This window comes from Acipenser ruthenus, chromosome 15, assembly GCF_902713425.1.
Source record: "Acipenser ruthenus chromosome 15, fAciRut3.2 maternal haplotype, whole genome shotgun sequence".
Taxonomy (NCBI): domain Eukaryota; kingdom Metazoa; phylum Chordata; class Actinopteri; order Acipenseriformes; family Acipenseridae; genus Acipenser; species Acipenser ruthenus.
In genome coordinates, this window is record NC_081203.1 from 28,478,886 (window position 1) to 28,498,385 (window position 19,500).

The window sequence follows — 19,500 nt, forward strand, 5'->3', positions numbered from 1 at the left end:
TTCACTAACACTAACAAGTATTACATACCTTCACAGTATTAGATCAGTTGAATAGACCTTAGTGTGTAAGGGTATGTTCATAAAACTGGGGCAGTTGGTTTGGTTTTGAATAATGCAAACATTTGCATTAATGAATAGAGGAGAACATGTCTTTTCTGCATAGGCATTTCTATTCTATTCCAGATTTTACTGTAAACTTAATCTGTCCAAAAACACATCACATACAAAGAACCAGCTTCCTAGTTCTCAATCTCCACAAATATGCAGTTTCAGGAAGTGAAATGTGAAAGTGCTTTCTAAAAACTTGCATGATGTTGGATCCTACATCACCGTCAATAAGATGTGTGGCAATTTGCAGTGCTCCATCCAAATCTTAGCCCCCTACTTCACAAAGCAGATTGACCGTTTATTTTTATTGTGCTTGAGGAATTTTTGGGGTGGGAGGGGGGTGTAAATGTCATGTGCATCCAGGGAATAGTGGGTTATTTTTAATAACTCAAAATTATGCCATGTGTCGTGAACAAAAAAAAAAGCAGTGAATGGGCCTTACACAGTAGTGTTTCACACAGTGCATTTTACTGTCAAGGTGGTCTAACAGTTAATTAGCTCAATTTGTGAATTACCAGATCGTCAAACAAGGGAGCACTGTGGTTATTAAATGACTATTAAAAGACAGAATTACTAGTAGCATTACATTAGCTGGTTAGCAGAAATCAAAATGTAAATAAAGTTGAAATAAATTCAAAACAAAAACAGTATTTTCTTAAATGCTTTATTCATCGATTAAAATAAAATGCATTCAACACTAAATCAAACAACAACATTCATCTGGATTGCCTTACTCATGTCTGTCAGGTTTTTTTTTTCCTTTAGATAAATCTGATCACTTTCATTCAATAAAATCTCACCACATCTGGCATGTTCACGGTGCCAGTGGATTCACGTTTGCTGATGTACATATAAAATCCGAACGCTATGTGCTCACTGGAGACAAAAATAGAGACAGTGCACACCTGTCAAAATATTAAACATTAAGATGGTAAAACCATTTTTGTAAAACGATACGCTTATAAACTTTTTTTGTTCATAAATAGAATCTGGACATCTGTTGCATATGTATGTATATACTGTATGTATACAGACACACACACATACATACATACACACAGTTTATTTATTTATTTTCAAAGAAGTTTATAAGGTAGCAGCCAGGTCTTAGCACTGCTAGTAACCCACGGTAGCCACTTTACGACTTCATTATTGCAAACTGTCCTGATTTATTTAAACAATAAATGCACAACATTCGTACCACTTAAAACTGGGGTCAGGTGGAAAGTCTCACAGAGACCATGTCTGTACCCGCGGTTGCCCCTGAAACTAAATTGGCTTCCGAAGCATCAAGATTTTAAAACAATAAGGCCAAGTATCAATGCAAATATGTTTTTTACCTTTATAAATAATATACATACAGAAAAAAAACTTCCTAAGACACATCGCTTGTATGCATCCCTCTTGCATAGTTTGCTATTTTTTATTATGCAAGATTGATTTTGTTCAGACATCTCTGGTTTTAAAAGACGTCATCAAAATAGGATTAACCTGAAAATAGGAAGCAACTACGGTCATCTCCTCCTGTAAAAGGCCACACACTGATTTTATTACCAAGCTCAGGCTGGTATGTCCCACCTTAAAAAACAAGGTAAACTGACAATATGCAAGGTAAAACACACAGCAAAGCCAACTGTTGGACCGCATTAAAACACTGGAGTGTAGAAAGAGCTTTCATTAAATTGCAATGATGCATTTGGATTAGGAATGCGTACATTGTCTTATGAAGTTTTTTCCCACCCAACCAACAAAGAAAAAAAAAAAAAAAAAAAAAGAGAGAGAAATGGGGCTCCAAGTTTTAAAATAAATAACTGGTCGTCCACTTTAATGAGCAACTGATAGTCCGTCCCTTGCTATAAAGATCGGTGCAAAGAAAACACTGAACCCTTTTTAGGACTATTTGAAAAATAGTATTCACCTGTCACAGACCAGTTATCTGGATGCTTTTGGACCCCTTTCCAAACAGAACAAATAAAAAAATAAAAATTATTTCATGCAGACATTTGGCCTTTCAACTCCCCAGTGGAATGTTCCTTTACGTTTCATAGCAGCTTACAGGTTTGATAGAACCAACGGTTTCAGTTGTTTTCATGAATTACATTCACTCTTCACAGTGAAACAGGTGCATGGTTAAAGAGTTCTAAAGTTGTTGACCAAGCCACAGCACAGCTGTGTCCCACACAGGTCGAACTTTGACTTCTTAGTACGTAAATCTAGTAGTATACCCTGGCTGACCAGCCATTGGTCTGCCCCTGCCAGCATGTGGGCACTTCATAAGGTTTTTATTTCCATTATCTTTGGCAGCTGACACAGGCGCTGACAGAATTAAAATCCAGTGACTTGCTGAGAAGGGTTTTTCACGACTAGCTTTCAATCACAGGCCTGAGTAGTTAAACTCCTCTCCCACCCCTTAGTCTAACAGTAACCCTGAGAAAGATTGTTGCCCACTGTTCACTGGTAAGATTTGACATATTGATATATTTCCATGAGGCAAACCTCTATCTTAACTCTTGCATTTCTCCTCCTAGCAAAACACATTGAAGCATTTGTATATTCTTCGACTATCATCATTAATATTTAACTCACAAAACTAAATGCAATTGAACAAAAAAACAGATATTGGTTAAACAAGCAAACTTTCTGGAATGTGGCACAGCATGATCAATTAGTATCAGTTTAAACTGCAACAAAGTATACACGTTTCATTCCTTAGAAGATTTTAACAACTGCAAAAAAAAATAAAAATTCCTTACAGCATTCATCACTCTTTGCAATAAGTGGCCTATGCCTATGAAGTCAGTGTGAACAGCACTGGTACCAAAAAAGTGCATATGTTCTGTTTAACTGGATGTTTAGAACAAAGGTAGTTTAATAAATTAAATATAAATTGCAGGACAACTGACCTCTGATCACCAACTCACACGTACACGAACATTAAACGGCTCACTTTTGCTGTAATCGGAAATTTCATCTAGTGATGTTAATATGATTTTAGTCTTGCTTTGGAGAATGTTGGCAGACAAACAACCAGTCACATACTCGCCGACTACTGGCACAGGACTGGGCCTATAACAGGTTTACAGAAGATCAGCAGTTTATAGAAACAATTGGATATCCAAGGAAACTGTGACTCAAGACCAATAAATAGATGGCGTCATACAGCTAGCATTGTGCTGCCTTTCTGAGACAAAGTACTGAAAATAGACTGCTTCCACGACATCTGATCTGTAAGAGAGGTATAATGAGTCTAGAAAACTACTAACCCACATGTGGCAGAGCAGGTTGAAAGTTTAGATCCCAGCTCTGCCCATCACTTCTTGTAGACTGCAACTCTTGACAGAGACCTGGGAATGAAGGTTAAAGATATAACCATATGTTTGTAAATATCAAATGGAGTCAGCAGGGTCCTCTGCTCAAGTTCAGCAACACCTTAGAAAATGATTAGGATGGCTGAAGGATAGGACAGTACCAGTTTTCATCAGTCTTCCTTCCTTGACTGGAAGACAAGCAAGGAACAGGATCACAATCACTTCAGTTGCTGGGACGGATATACTAATGGTAGACTAGGGGTTTTCTAGTTTATGACTGCTCTAAAAATCCTATGAAGAATCACCCGTCCAATCATTTTGCTAGCTAGCCGTGAAATCCCTTCCCTCACATTCACTCATTAGCTACTAAACCAATACCCGACTATACTCTCAGATTAAAAAGCAAGATATATAGATAGATATAAATATAGAGCTAATACTGATTAAACACAGCACATATAAAGGGTTAGTTCACACTACAGGAAAACAAAAATAATAATTAGAATAATGAAAAAGATGTGGCCCTTATTTGTCTAAAGGAGCCACAAGGAGAACTGGCTAAATGCCCTCGCTAAATCGCTGCATCTCCCGGAAAAAGTGCTGCGTTGGTTCACTGAGGACAATATTGGTGTCCATCATGGGGTTCCAGGGTCGACCAAGGCCCAAGGACACCTCCTCGATCAGGTTGTGGATGGGGTCCTCATCCTGGAACAGCAGCTGATCCTGGTCAAAGTCGATGCTCTCCTCAGATACTGCCAGCACCTTCAAGTTGGAGCCACGGAGCCGAGATATCGCAATCAAATTGTGAGCCCACACAGTGTAACCTAAATACAATGTACAAATAGATATGTTCAAAGTGTTTGGGGTTTTAAATAAACTACTCATTGAACAAAATGGAAAGTGGGTGATTATGGATTATCAAAAATGTTTCCGCTTTTTTTAGCCTAGATGGCAACACCTAAATAAAACTGATACTACTATATCCATCATTTTTTTAAGCGGAGAACAGTCTGATAAGAAGAAGAAGAAGAAGAAGAAGAAGAAGAAGAAGAAGAAGAAGAAGAAGAAGAAGAATTATTATTGACCACAAATGACGATTATTATTATTCCCTGAAAAAGCCTAGATCTTCATCCAAATACAACACACACTTCAACACAATCATATTTTGCTTATACCCCAAATGCTAATACCTTAAATGTTCCCTTTTTTGATTGGGTTTGTGTTTCCATTAATCTAATGGACAACCTTAAATATATATATTTTTTAAAAATGTTGCTATGAACAACTACAATATCCCTGGTGTTACAGAACAGTACAATATTAATCCAATTAATGACACACTAAAATTAACATTTAAATTGCAAACTCAACTTGCAGTTCAGCAATTTAGTGGAATGCAAATCATCATTTAATAATGCACCTTCCTGGGTATAATGCATAGGTGAAGTTAGAGAACACACCACCACTATCATACATGCTTTATTCACAGAATATAAATTACAAGCAGTGAAAATCTAAACATGGTCAGATCCTCAAAAAAAGAAAGCTTTGAAAACGATAAATACAATTTAAAGAAACTGTTAAAGTTATGATGCTGCAAACTTTACTCAAGATCAGTCTTAATTAAAAGGTTGCATGACTCGGGTTTCTTACTGCTTGGAATTTCTGCAAATGGGTGTACAATAATGAATTTCACAGTTTAGTTGTAGCATTTTTTTAGTCTCTGCCAACTAGCATTAACAATTACATTTTAAAAATGACGGTCTTTCCGAAATGCCCAGATTTGTATTATTAAATTCTCCATACAAATTAAAGTGCCAAGACTCACCGTGAATGATGAGGAGAGAGAGATGCGTGCACCTCCAGGCGAGGAGGACCAAGGGGTCCTCGTTGCGGTTGTCACTGAGGTCAGGGAAGCCGGTGTCATCCCTCTCCATCAGGTCCCTCACGAGGATGAAGTGGGAGAGGGTCTTGCAGTACTGCCTGGAAATGAGATCCAGGGCAGCCTCGGAGGCGCAGGTGGAGTAGCTGTCAAAGTGGATCCTCTCCAGGGGCAGGCTAGGCTTCAGCACGCTCAGCAGATCTTGGCTGTGTACATCCAGTGCCATGATGTACACCCGCAAATTGGCACTGTGGCGGACTAGCGCCTGCCAATCCACCTCGCCAGGCGTGATGTCCAGTGGTTTATTGTGCAGCACTGTGCCGTGGAGCACGAGGGAGAGTCGGTGCAAAGGCATGTGGTCACTGTTGGAGAGTACCTGGCACATCTCGGAGGTGAAGTCACAGAAGTCCAAGGCGAGGGAGTGCAGGTTAAGCAGGCGCCCCAACTCGATAGACGGAATAAGGGGTGGGGCCTGGTTGTCCAGCAGGCTCAGATGCTCCAGGGAGTTGGCACTGAGGTTGGACATTGTCGACAGAGAGTTAGGGGTAACCATACCCAGCATGAACGCAGAAGACAGCCATTTCAACTGCCTGCTACTGGCCAGGGTCTCTTCAAACAGCTGCTTTATCCTGCAAGCATAGAGCATAGCTAAAAACCCTAAAACTAAACAACAATAAAATAAAAAAGAAACATTATGAAAAACGTTGTGCTCACACCTCGTGTATATTATATTACCAGCACATTAAATGTTTTCAGTTGCTTTTAAAGGCTTTTGTTAAAATGTGTGTGTTCTCAATGCTTAAATTATTGTTGATTAGCGTCTGAAACGATTTGGAAACTGGATACTGGTTGCTACTATGAACAACATCAAAACAGCTAAAGCAGGAAAAGGAATGTAACTAGGCCCCACAAAACTCCAGATTAGGAACTGCCCATCCTTGGCCTGGAACACATTTATGTAAGTTAACTCACTCTTTCATTTTCTTGCCTCCCTGGTCCATCTGGGTGAGATGGGTGCCGTCTAGAATCCCTTCCTCCTGGAGGATGCATGTGTCTCCATAGAGGCTCAACTTCTGTAGATTCCTGTAAAACACAAGCAAGAATCTTATGACGATGACTAGCTGGGAGCAAATCCCCATGATAGTCACAGATTAGGGAAACTGGGAAAGATAAAAACGAAAGTCGAAAAGTTCAGCTATGGTAGCCAAGACATCCTTTGTAATGAAGCTGAATAAATGAACATTTTTTGTCCCACTTTGTTCAGAACACTGAGATGACAAATGCCTGTAGCCTCTGAACATGATCATAAGAAAGACAAGTTTTTGGTTTATTAAACACTGACCCATAAGCCTTGTAACCATTTATCAGAAATATACATAGCCTTATTGGTAAAGTTCGAAACTAAAATTAAAATGGCATAATCACATAAAAAGGATTCTCATCTTTGCTTACACATTACTTGTAATAGTAATCGAATCTCTTGGCTTAGTCTATCGTTTTCTAAACATGAGTAAACATCATTCTACAACAGATTTGCTGTTCCATCAGAAATAAAATGCACAGAAAGGAAACGTGCGTTCTGTAAATTGTTTGACTACCACATTCTTCTATAATGTACTTTTTGGATTGTTGTTGTTCTTTTGTTTTTTTTACTGTTGTCCTTTTTTTGTACTGCATATACACAATGTAACTTAAAATAAATTCAGTGATGCTACATTTTAAAAAAGGAAATCTTAGAAAAGGGTCACGATTCAAATCACTTTGGGAGTGGAGGCATTGCTTGTATCAGATGGAAATGACATCACATTAAAATTAGCCTACGGTTTAACTGCGTCAGGTTTGCACACATAATAAATACTTATATGTGTATTCCATGCAGTTATATAATTTAACTTACAGTGACAGTATTTTCCAACACGGTAAATATTTATGAATACAACAAAGGTAAACATTAGGCCTATATTTAGAAAATAAATACATAAACTTTCACCTGAAAACATATGATATGTAATTTTTAATGACAATTATTTATTTATTTAATTAACACACTGTGTGTAGTGAAATTACAATAAGCTATTACAACACTTACTAGGGCTTAATACACAAATATACGATGCTTCTGTTTGCGCGTGCTCAGGCAATGCTAGCTACCTGTTTTTTTTTTCCAGATGCGTCGTAGTTGGTAGTCTAAATGACTAGTGAAGTGTATCTCATAAATGACATGGGCATGACACAGAAGGCGCCTGTAATATATATATATATATATATATATATATATATATATATATATATATATATATCCTAAATGGAAAGCAGGGTAACAGATGCGTAGTGGAAGTGTAGTAGGGAATGGTACGTAATATTGAGGTATAAAAGGACGACATATCAAACTATAAAATAATGCACCCACCAATATATTTAATAATGCAACACTTGCCAGGTTTTCATTACCTGTTATTTTTCAGACTCCTCAGCACGCACAGCACCTGTTCCAGGTAGTTGTTCAGGGAATCCCTCCAGCGGACAGGGTAGCCTTCGACTGGAGCAAACTCCAGCTGCAGCTCACGAACAAACGAGCCAAACTTCCGCATGAGAAACTCCAGCTTGGGGGTCTCGTCAGAGCTGGAGCCTGCTCCGCCAGTGCCTCTGCCGAGCCGCAGTTTGAGCTCAGGCCACAGCGCTGGATAAAAGAGACACTCCCTCCAACGGGAGCACACAGCCGAGGCCCACAGCTTATCCCGGGCCGACAAGAAGGAGAAGATGTGCACTATCAGCTCGCTGGGCAAGGCCGAGGCTCCAACACCCCCGTATAGAGCCATGGCCGGTACGCTATGTACTGTTGCTCCTGATAAAGTAATTTATCTGTGTTTCTGAGACACAGTCTATCAATAAGCAACAATTACAGCACTCAACAGAGATTCACTAGAGAAAACAAACAGCGCCCAACAGCATCCCCTTCACTACTATTGGAGCGAACCACAAACCTAACACAGGGGGAACAACACTTTAATTTATTTTTTACTTATTCAAATATAATAACAGTATTGAAAAAAAGCGCTTGATTTTAGCAGCTATAATAGCATTTTTGTCACGTGCGTCGTATTACCCATGTTTACTCCCTTGCTTGAAGGTGACACAATGCTGATAAACACGCTTAAAGTTATGGTACGGTCCAACCTGTTATTTTTGCAATACCTGCCTGCTTCCTGCAGAGGGAGTCTGTTATACTGTTTTATCTGCGTGCCCAAAACGAAGACTGAAGAACGGGATAAACAACATTAACAAGGTGAAGTTTATTATAGATTATAGTTGAACAATAACATGTAAGTCATGACAAAAAAAAAATCAGTTAGTCTCAACTGCCAGTAGTTTGATGTGTTCAGTCACTGAGTCGTTTGTGATATTCTGCCCTGCCGGTTTGGTTTGTCCCCTGAGTCCTCCATCCCTCCATTTTTTAAGCGCAACCTCTTATAACGAGAACTGTCTCTTTAAGTCTCCAGCATTTACTCAAGCTGTGTCACTTCCTGGTTTTATTCGCCGAAGAAAACACCACAAACGAGATACTCGGTAGGAGGGGAAATTGGAGATGGCTGATCTGTCGCTTTATTTAACAAATATCAACGTTTCCTTGGGACAAAAAATGGATGGCAATAAGGTAAATTAACCTGTAATGGGTAAGATTTTAGTTGTTTGGTGACAATACATGATTTAATCAACAATACTAAAACTCTTAATTAGTGGAACTTGTTTGTAAGTTGCCGTTTGAGAAACTAGTGTACCAGCAACAGAAGTAACCAGGTGGCAGAATTATGTGTTCACAAAAAGTATGTTATATATATATATTCAAAGGATAAACGGTTGTGTTGAATTTATGTACGTTACACCTTTCTAATTACGGTAATGCGGCCCTCAGTTTAAGACTCCTACCAAGTTATTTTGTAATGTTTTGTTTGCTGTTGCACCCACGGCACGAAACATTTAATGACGTGTTCTATAGTCCTATCACCATTTTATTGAAGACACGAATATGTTAAATACATCATTTTGAAGTATGTCCTCCAGTGTCAAAAGAACCAAGGCAAAGCTACACGGAAAATGTCTGCTTATAGGTACATGAGATATGGCTACATTTCAGTACAGGTCGAACATCACAATACAATATTCGTCTTCTTCACTTTCTGTAGATCATAATACAGAGGTACTTTTTTTTAAAATGTCTAAGCAATTCTCTCTCTCTCTCTCTTTGTACAAATATATTGTATGTGTAGTGTATAGTATGGTAAATGCAGACTCGGGCTGTATGACTTCAGCTTGGGCTGGAATGGCCGATTGTTTGTGCTTTGTGCTCAGACACACCATGAACTGTATTTTTATGTCTCAGAATGCTGGGAAAGACTTTGAAAGTGTGGAACTAGGGGAGATTGGAAAGGAGAAGCAGCAGAAGGTGCCACGGCGGATTATTCACTTTGCCAGCGGAGACACCATGGAAGAGTACAGCACGGATGAAGAACAGGAGCCGGAGAAAAAAGAAATGCTGCCTGCAGTCGATCCAGTAAGTGGGTTGCTGAAAGCATTTTTTCACTACTGTCACAATGTTGATAAAGGCACTTTATTGTTAATAATATTATTATTGCAATATCCACCATAAATTTAACTTTACTGATTGTACGGCTGTAGGTAAAGCCAGATATTAATTTAAGTGATCATCGTTTGTTTTTTGTCCAACGGCACATATTCTTTTTTTTTTTTTTTTACGCTCGTAAGACTGAGGGCATGATCATTTTCAATCTTGACTTTTAACTAACTACTTATTACAAAATGTAAAATACAGTTTGAATTGAATAGTGCAAAAGCAAAAACAGTGAGTACATGTCTTTATAACCCCTGCTAGTCAGCTGGCCACAGCTTTGAGAACAACTGGTTTTGCTCTCAAATAAAATCGGATCTTTTAAATAAATATTGATAACGACAATACAGAAAAATGAACATTTTTGTTTTTCAGTCAAAGCTGACTTGGAGACCATACCTCTTTTTCCACATGTGGAGGGCAGCCACTACCACGATATCAGGTACTTTCATAATATTCTATTAATAAGACTGGAAAACTGTTTCTGTCTGCTAGGAAGGTTGAGATATAGCCAAAATCTTGGTAGGAATATGTATTTTAAATAACAGTAAAATCTGTTTTATTTATTTCAGTGTGTGACTTTCTTGGAGAAAAAATTGACTCACTGTTTGGAATAAGTACACCTAAATACCAGTATGCCATTGATGAGTACTACAGGATGAAGAAGGAGGTGTGTATTTATGGGTGCAATAGTTTTAAAACTTCAGACTAAACAGAGGCACACTCAATCAGGTAACAACACCCTTAAGGGTAAACAACATCAGGATTAGTTTAAAGATTGACATTATTTAGATCCGCCAGTCTTTTAGATCTGTAGCGGAGACATGATTATTTTCTGTCTGGGTGTCCTCATCCAGTTAAGGGCTATCCATACATCTCTTGTGCATGTATTCCCTCATTTATGCTATATTTCCTGTAGGATGAAGAAGAGGAGGAGGAGAACCGCATGTCTGAGGAGGCAGAGCGTAATTTCCAGGAGCAGCAGAGCCAGGAAAGTCCAGAACCGCACACTGAACAGCCAGAGGGATCTGCTTCATTTGTTAATGTCACTTTCGAGCTGGAAAACGATCCCTGTGCAAGTCCGGAGAACAGCAGAGTTCCAGCACCCATTCCCACATAACAGTACAACCATTTAAAAAAACTGAATCGAATCCTTTGCAAAAGTTTTCAGTTCTTATTTTGTTTTTCTTGCCATTAACATCTCCCTCGTGAAATATACAATATTGCAAAGTTTTTAGATAGTCTTACCACATACATCTCAGATCCATACATATGTTTTATATTCCCAGTGATATTTATACAATAAGCCTATGGAGGTTTAAAAAAAAAAATGACTACCAAGTATAGTTGGTAGAATATATTAACAGTAACATAGTAAAGCCTGAAATTTAATTTGAAGACCTGCCTCCTGCATCTAGTTCTAATGCTTCCAGAGGGAGGTTTCACAGCAATGTTAGAAACATTGGGGCATCTTGCTATTGCAATGTATATGTAACCATTTGCATCAACACAATTGGTTGTAAAGTGCTTTAACAGGATCATTCACTTAAGTTTTAACAGAATATCTGATTGTCATTTACAAATGTTAATTTATAAATAGCAACTATAATAACACACAAATGCCAGGTTTTTTTTTTATGTAAGGGATACATCTGGTATTGCTACATATTATTTATCTATCTATTTATCTCTCCCCTAATAAGACGGCAGTATACCTCACCCATACAAACTGTTTTCTTGCACAGAATTACATGTGCGTTTAAGGGAATTAGATTGACGTCATTTTTCACAGCAATGAAAATTAAATATATAGAATATTTGCAAAACTTTTGCAACCGATTCTTGGAAAATGAAGTGCATGCCTTTAATTGCAACTTTTCATGAAGTATTTAACTACAAAATAACAACAAAAAAAACAACCTAAAAGTAACACACTGTGGAATCAGTGTTGCACTTTTTATTTGAATCCACCACGTAGATACCTTTTTCTATAAATCAGTTTTCTAATTTATTTATGCAAATGTTTAAAAAGGGGAAGGATTTTATAATTAATTGAGCAAAAAATGTTTTGCATTTTATTTTGTATATAATACAGCTTAATAAACTTTATTAATCAGACCTGTATTTATGTACTGTATATCATGTACAGCAATATGTCACTGTCTGAAAATGTAATTAAAATATGAATAGGCTAATGTAATTTGCAGTGTTTTCCCTTGTACAGCTGATCTGCAGCAACAACCAACTAGAGTCCAGCTTAGAAAGGCACAACCATGACATTTTTAATTGAATATGTTCATAAATAAAATGGCAGGGGCAAACCCTAGAGGCTATAAAGCTACATTAATCAATTTTCCTCGCTTGGTTCCAAGGTGCCACTTGTTTAGTCACGAATTATCCAAATAATGGCCACTTAATGTTAGTTAAACAGTAGATTTTGCTCTTGTATTTAAAGTGCATTAATTGTTGCATGCACCGGGTGTTTGGTGAGATGAGTGATAGTCTGCTTATGCAATTTGAAGGTTACAAATATTTTGATGATATGTTTATCAAGATAAAGTAACAGTGGGCAGATCCACTGGTAGAGAGAAAAGGATTTTGCTATGCAGTTTTTATAAGTAGAAGTTTCATGTATCATCCAGATCAGCACTGCTGTCATTGTCATTAGCAACAAGGACTTCTCTGTTTTCATAGGTCCAGAAGCCATTTAGGTCAATGAGGATACTAGTGACAGTGTCTCCCTGGCTGCTGTTCACTAAATCCTGAAGGGTGATCTTACAAGGGTCCTTGGGCTTCACCATGTCAAAGATTTCATCCTTCAATACAAGAAAAGGACCATATTAAATCTGAAATGTTCCACATAAAAAAAATAGATAGGATGTTTAAAAAACATTATTTTGCTTTTCAATCATCAGTGCACCAAAGAAAAATGATAGAGAGTGTCATCTTTACCTTTACATCTTGGAAAGATACTTGCTCCTGTCCATGTAATTTCATTTGTTCCTGGATGGCCTGTGTGCAATTCAAAACAAAAAGTCTAATAGGTTTAATTTAATTGACACTTTTTGGTACTGTTTTTCGGTCATAAATCAGAGCCCACTATTGCGCAGCTCAGGATAGATGGCTGTTATTTATTGAACAAGAGCAAGCAAATGCCTATTAATGACAAATGAGGTTCAGTTTCACTAGGTCTCTAGCATCTCATTATCTTAAAGCCATGGACTTCTGGCACAGCTGGTGGAGAAAATTCAATACCACTATTTCAGTAATCACAAACTACTGGATAAAATAAATCAGACACCCTATACATATAACAAGGCCACAATTTAAGACTTGTGCACCTGCGTTAGTTGCATAAAGGCACTTTCTTTCCCTTAGAGAAATACTGGAGCTGAGCAATTCAGCACTACTGTAATTACCACAAAGAAGGTATTATTTCAGGAAGCAGGAAGGCCAAGGGCAAACGGGACAGCTCACACACACAAAGTGGTTTTGTTTCACTGTAACCTTTGGAGGAGTCTACAAACTTATTTCAACGCAGATATTTAAAGAAATAAACAAACATGCTACACATCCTTAAAGTAAAATGTAAAAGTTTCCTAAAAATAATAGCTTTAGAGGTATTCAGAGTATATACATTTCCTTCAATGTAGTTACTACTGTTACTAAATTTGATGTTATTTTACAGTACACAAGTTGGATTATTAGAACAAAATGCGTGTTGTCAAGAGTCTGGAAGTGTCTATTTAAATTGTCAATAGTAGAATTATCCAACTACTATTTTTAGTAAACATGCCTAAAATTAGTACAAAAAGTAAAATTAAAATAAAACATGACTGTTTTGGGTTTATGTTTATTATTTTGTAACAAGTGTAATTGCATATGAAACACTACCTTATTTACAAATACACACTCAAAAAACAATATTTGCAATTCTTTGAAATTATCATATTCTAAAAACTCAATATAATTTAAAAGACTAAAATGGCACAAAGTAAGTCACAGGTGGTTATGGTATATGGTTGTGAAATGGCTGTTTTTATAGAAATATTATGTAATACCACTCCTTGCTAAGAAACACAGCAGATAAAGAGGTTAAGCAACATAACTCATTGATTAAATGTTTTGTTCCCGGTAGTAATACTGAGCATTGTGTGGGCTGGATTTCCAGTGAAAAACAGCACTTAGGTAACAGTAAATAACTACATTCGGTTTTGCTAGTCTGTTTAAAAAGAAGATTACTCACCCTGAAAAAGTAGTTGAGTGTGAAGACATTGAGGTAGCCCTTATTTTCAATGTCCAGCAACTTAAAAATGTACTGCAGAGCAGCAGGTTCTTTCCTGTTCTCCAGAGCCAGCACAAAATCAAGATAGGTCTTGTAATCCTAAAACAATCCCAGTAAAACAAACTAGTTAATTAAAAGGTATGCTTACTGGCCCAGTGGACTAACCATTTTGCCATGATCTACTTTGTCTTATTGACAGCAATCTGCACCACATAACACACAAACAATACTTGAATGCATGCCACAATTTGTTAGAACACTTCAACCTGTACTATACAGCTTTTTTGTTGTTGTCATTATCATGTACATGGTTCACTTTTCTTTGTTCTAGTATTACACCCCGGGTTACTGTCTATCTAGAAGATAGACAGTGACCCTGATAAGCCTCATGAAATTAATCAGGACCCCTGGGTGAAAATCACTAGTCTTCCTGAAAGATTCCTGACAATATTTAATGTCCACCATTTACAGCACAGAGCTCCATGTCGTCAGTACCTAGTTTCCTTGTTGGTCACCTATCCAAGTCGTTGGTTAATACAAAGGAAGATAACCAATTTCAAAGAGCTCTTCATTCTAACTTAAAATTACCATCTCTCCGTCGTAAGTGAGGCACTCCTGATAGACTTGGTCAAGAAAGACATTGGTGAAGGTTCCTGTGCCATAGCGAGACAGCTCCTCCTTGCTCAACATCCCATTGTGGTCTTTGTCTAGATTTAAATACTGACCTGCAGGGCAAAGCAATGAAAAAGATTATACAATTCCAGTGATGCAAACATGCCACATACCAAGAAAATACTTTACGCCTCCTTTTTTTATCTCTAATAATATATCATACACAATTTGAATCCGCTGATTTATAACATACCATAAACACGCAGTGCTGAAGGAGCAGAAAACCAGTTTGATTCTTGACTCTCTTTAGAAAGTTCCTCATCTCTTAGCTGGAATAAAAAAAGAAGACAGTAAATATATTGTGTTGAAAATTGACAGGATCAGTGGTTATTATCACTTGATTCAGGCCCTGTTCACACTATGCCTTTAAACTGTGTTAGTTGCCTTTAAACCGGCAATATGTTTAGCGTCCATACCAAGCAGCTTTTAATACTGTACTCAAGACCACCTTTGTGCTGCTAGGAACTGTAACCAAACTATATTAATAGTGTTTGTACACATTAAGCCCAACTAAACATGAAACGGTACTTTAGTGTGGATGCTTTGCGTTGGATTAATTAAAGCGTTTATGAATACGGTTCTCGGGATCGGTTATGTAGTGTGGACAGGGCCTCAGTGAAACACACCTTTTATAATCCTTCTCTCCCACTATTGTCCCATTAGTTTAATAACTGAATCCTCACTAACAGTCTATCCAATCAGATTTTGCAAAAGGATCTCCCAAAATAATACCATTAAGTTTAATTTTCCCATAAGGAAACAGAGCTAGATTCTCAAAACTATTTACTCCAAATCATCATTAGCGTAATTTGTCCAGAATGGAAAAAACACCAATTAAACACGTACAACAGAGAAGAAACAACTTAATACTTAATTCAAGCCCCTGAATTAAAAGTCTTGGTTGTTTATTTCTGGTTTGGTAACTTTATTGTGTGTGCTTCTCCTTTCTGAAAAATTTGTGCTAATGACGAATTGGAGTAAATACCGTAGCATTGAGAATTTAGCCCTGAAAGTGTTACACAAAATACAAGAAGCTTTTACCTCTAGTAAATCATCCAGGAAACTGCAGGCTAAAATATCCTGGATTTTAATCTTGCCTGCAACAACAATAAAAAAGTTAATAATATATTTCTGGTGGATAAACATTAATTCAGATAGATCAATAGTAATTCTACCTATCTTCATTAAACAGTGATACTTTTATTTGTTAAAACTTTTAATTTGCAGACATAAATTAAAAAAAAACAAACTACTAGTTATTTTATTACAAAAATGTTCTGCATTGTTAAAGATCTGATAGGTGAAGGGACACTGAGGTTTCATTATGAAATCAATAACATGTATTCTTCTCAATAACTCTTCTTCAATTTAGACCAATGGAACAGATCACAAATATGTTGGATTAAAACGTCCCAACCATTCACAACCATCACACCTCTGCAGCTTCACGTTTTGTGCTTTCAGCCAAGCCAAGAAATTCTATAGAGGCTCAGTGATGGCAAACTACAAAGTAATCCGATCTGTCACATGAACACCTGGTAAACATACTTATGTTACCCGTGGAAAATTGTATAAACACTAACAAGCAGATGCCCTTCATATGCAGGCTATAACACACAGAAAATTAAAGTGTGCGTTACAATAATGTATGTATGTATGTATGTATGTATATATATATATTTTTTTTAATACCTGTCCGAAGAGGATCCAGAAAGAAGAAGAATTTACGAACAGCCGTACAGACATAAAACGAATAGAAGGATTTCTCTAAGCCATCTAGCTGTGGCAATGTGGGAATCAGCTCCAGAATGTAATTCTCTAAATCCTAGAAAATAGCAAACATAAACCTGTTTTACTGTTCTCTGTATAGGATTTCTGTGAACAATATGTGCAAGTCAAGACTCAAGCTATGTCCTTGTAATGATTTAAACAAACTCTGCCACAGTCTACATCCATTTTAATGGAGCATACTCCAGAAAAGCTCTGTAAATATATTTTTAATATTTTGCAACTATGAATAAATAAATACAACATGATGCAGGCAGCAAAGTAATCATAAACAAATAGTGGTAAAGCTCAAGGATATAAATATCAAAACGATTGAAACAATATGATGTATACAGCAAAATGCTCTAAACATTCTGTTATATTTTATTACATATTTTTCTCTCAGCAAAAAATTAATTGAACCGGGCTCTTTATTAAAACACCCACCGACTCCCTGAGATAGCCTTGGCCAGCAACGTCATACAGGCTAAGGCCAATCCTGGTCTGATGAAGCCATACTGGAAAGTAATGTAGAGAGAAATTCAAACTTAGAAAAATGGTAATACACATAATTTACTTTCCAATGTATCCGATATAGATATGTACAACTGATTTTTAAAATTATTTGCAATACATACTTGCTACAATACTATAAACCATAACCTTCTCTTATAATGAAAAATATATATTGTATATATATATATATTAAGCCTCATTAGCTATTTGTAGGTGTTGAATATTTACTATTAAACTTTGATTGTTTTTGTTTATATGTTGTTTGTGGATTGCATCTTTTCTATGTGATGATTGAATTGTAATTTTTGGCGACATTTTTATTTTATTAGTTTAAGTCTGCTTTTGTTAGCTCACTCTTTAAAGCAGAAGAGTTACAGTTTGACTCTTTAAATTACAGTACTCTTTAAATTGAGTTACAGTACTGCTGAGACTCAAATTTTAACTTGTTCAGGTTCCATCAAATAATTTTCTTTATCAGTCCTATAAAGCCTCTAGAGGGCAATGCGTCCCTTGTCAATTAAATGTTCAATAGTATAGGAAATCAAATAAAACAAACTTGTCTTGCGCACTACACTCATTTTCTAGATTACTAATAAACAAGTAGAAAGAAGTACAAACCTTTTCGCATTACATAGTTAAAGAACTGCATTATTGATATCCTTCCATATGGGTCGCTGTGTAACAGTTTGGCAAAAACCCTGGCGGTGAAGAACTGCCTATTTTGCAAAAATGAAAATGCAGTTAGCATTTCTAAAGGCAATACGCTGTAAATGTACACCATGCTTAATCATAAATAATACTTACATGCATTTCGCTCCTGCTTTTTCCTCGACTTTTAAGAAGTTGTCATAATTAATCATTGCTTCCTCCCCTATCATTGGTGGTGTCTGGTGTTTGTCCAGCAGGAACCACAGGTTCTAAAACAACAAGCACAAACACATGTACAGCTACAGGAGCAATTAACAAAGATTAAAGCAATCCAAGCACTAACAATAATCTGCTACATAAATGCACAGAAGTATGCTGAAGGACTCACAGCCAGACACACCAGTGCCTAAAGCCTTGTTCCTTCATTCCCTGATAAAAACAAGCTTCTTGCCCATCACCATAGTAACTAAACAATTACAGTACTAGATATTTGTCACCACCTGATTGAGTACCTGTAATTCTTCATTATCCAGCAGCTCACGACTTTTCCTCTGGAGGAAGACTGCTCTTGATTCCTCACGTAGCTTCTGCTGCAAAACCTCATCTTCAGCTGGCAGCTTGGGGGAAGAATGTAAGCCATACATTAAAGTTTTTTTTAGTTTGTTTTCATATTCAATCATTTTAAAATGAATAAAAATAAATACCATATTGTTGTTTTTTTTCTTCTTTTATATAGTTTTTTTGTTTTGTTTTTGTTCAGCTGTAGCAAATAGGTAGCAAACATACCTGTAGTCTAGAGCCCTATGCCACAGATGGTGATAGTTTTGAGACAGAATAGATGCAACCAAACTTTATACACTTGTATTAGAGAAAACAAATTCTGATTCTTACTCATTTATGCAGAATATTGTGGCGATGGCCCCATATCCTCTACATTTCCTAATACTGCTTACATTATATTTACAAGGTTGCCACAAAACACTATAGTACTGTACTTCAATATACATACATATGGGAATTATTATTATTATTATTATTATTATTATTATTATTATACATGCATACTCTATACGTACCCTGTAGTAAAATCTTGGTATATTGTTATAGGAATAATCTCTTTTTCCTCCCCCTTTCCACTCCATGTAATTCTTGGTAAACAGTGCCATCTCTTCCTCCTTCTTCTCTTCCTCCATCTTTTCAACTGTAGAAAATATAGAAGAGTTTAGCCATACAGTTGTGCACATTTTCTTAAGGTTGTCATGAAATATAATTGCCAGCGCTTGCCGGCCACGGAGATATTCCATCAACCGATTGCAAGCGAATGAAATAAGTTATACCGCCCGGTACATTTGTTGCAGTATCGTAACATTTTACTGCAGGCTATACTTGTTTAAAATGACCATTTATGTTCTATTTTTGTCTTCAGTTATAGTCAATACAACGTATATACTGTATATCATTTTGAGGATCACTATCATAACAAATACCTACGCCGCTCCGCTCGTTAACTTGATAACTGGGGGAGGGTTTAACGTTACTGTACCTTTCTTAGAAGCAGAAAGTCTGTTTTTAAGAACCTCTTTCCAGTCCATTACGCTATCATTCGACATATTAAATATCCTATCCCTTCTGAAGAAGTTAATGTCTGTTTCCAAAGCGCATAACCGCAACCTGATTGGCTCACAC

The 19,500-nt window shown here is 36.8% G+C and overlaps 3 protein-coding genes across 4 annotated transcripts; 1 reads left to right on the plus strand and 2 right to left on the minus strand.

Moving 5' to 3' along the window:
- Positions 1–758: 758 nt before the first annotated feature.
- LOC117421810 (F-box only protein 33) lies at positions 759–8,344 on the minus strand. Its single transcript, XM_034036187.3, has 4 exons — positions 7,751–8,344; positions 6,272–6,382; positions 5,246–5,928; positions 759–4,240 (listed from the first exon to the last, which is right to left on the minus strand). The coding sequence occupies exons 1-4, from the start codon at positions 8,116–8,118 to the stop codon at positions 3,975–3,977; spliced, it is 1,428 nt and encodes a 475-aa protein (XP_033892078.3). The 5' UTR covers positions 8,119–8,344; the 3' UTR covers positions 759–3,974.
- A 162-nt stretch (positions 8,345–8,506) lies between these two features.
- Positions 8,507–12,044, plus strand: LOC131697605 (protein FAM177A1-like). 2 transcript variants are annotated; one of them, XM_058987718.1, is made up of 6 exons: positions 8,507–8,585; positions 8,800–8,954; positions 9,681–9,851; positions 10,302–10,368; positions 10,499–10,596; positions 10,846–12,044. In XM_058987718.1, the coding sequence occupies exons 2-6, from the start codon at positions 8,886–8,888 to the stop codon at positions 11,044–11,046; spliced, it is 606 nt and encodes a 201-aa protein (XP_058843701.1). In that variant the 5' UTR covers positions 8,507–8,585; positions 8,800–8,885; the 3' UTR covers positions 11,047–12,044. The 2 variants fall into 2 exon arrangements, with proteins under 2 accessions (XP_058843701.1, XP_058843702.1); XM_058987719.1 differs by having other exon boundaries at positions 8,523–8,585; positions 8,793–8,954.
- Positions 12,045–12,268: 224 nt separating this feature from the next.
- Positions 12,269–19,494, minus strand: LOC117423079 (serine/threonine-protein phosphatase 2A regulatory subunit B'' subunit gamma). The gene is made up of 13 exons (XM_034038499.3): positions 19,358–19,494; positions 18,891–19,015; positions 18,327–18,431; positions 17,971–18,083; positions 17,785–17,882; positions 17,098–17,168; positions 16,576–16,708; positions 15,925–15,980; positions 15,077–15,152; positions 14,800–14,936; positions 14,173–14,310; positions 12,879–12,938; positions 12,269–12,742 (listed from the first exon to the last, which is right to left on the minus strand). The coding sequence occupies exons 1-13, from the start codon at positions 19,422–19,424 to the stop codon at positions 12,554–12,556; spliced, it is 1,368 nt and encodes a 455-aa protein (XP_033894390.3). The 5' UTR covers positions 19,425–19,494; the 3' UTR covers positions 12,269–12,553.
- Positions 19,495–19,500: the final 6 nt, after the last annotated feature.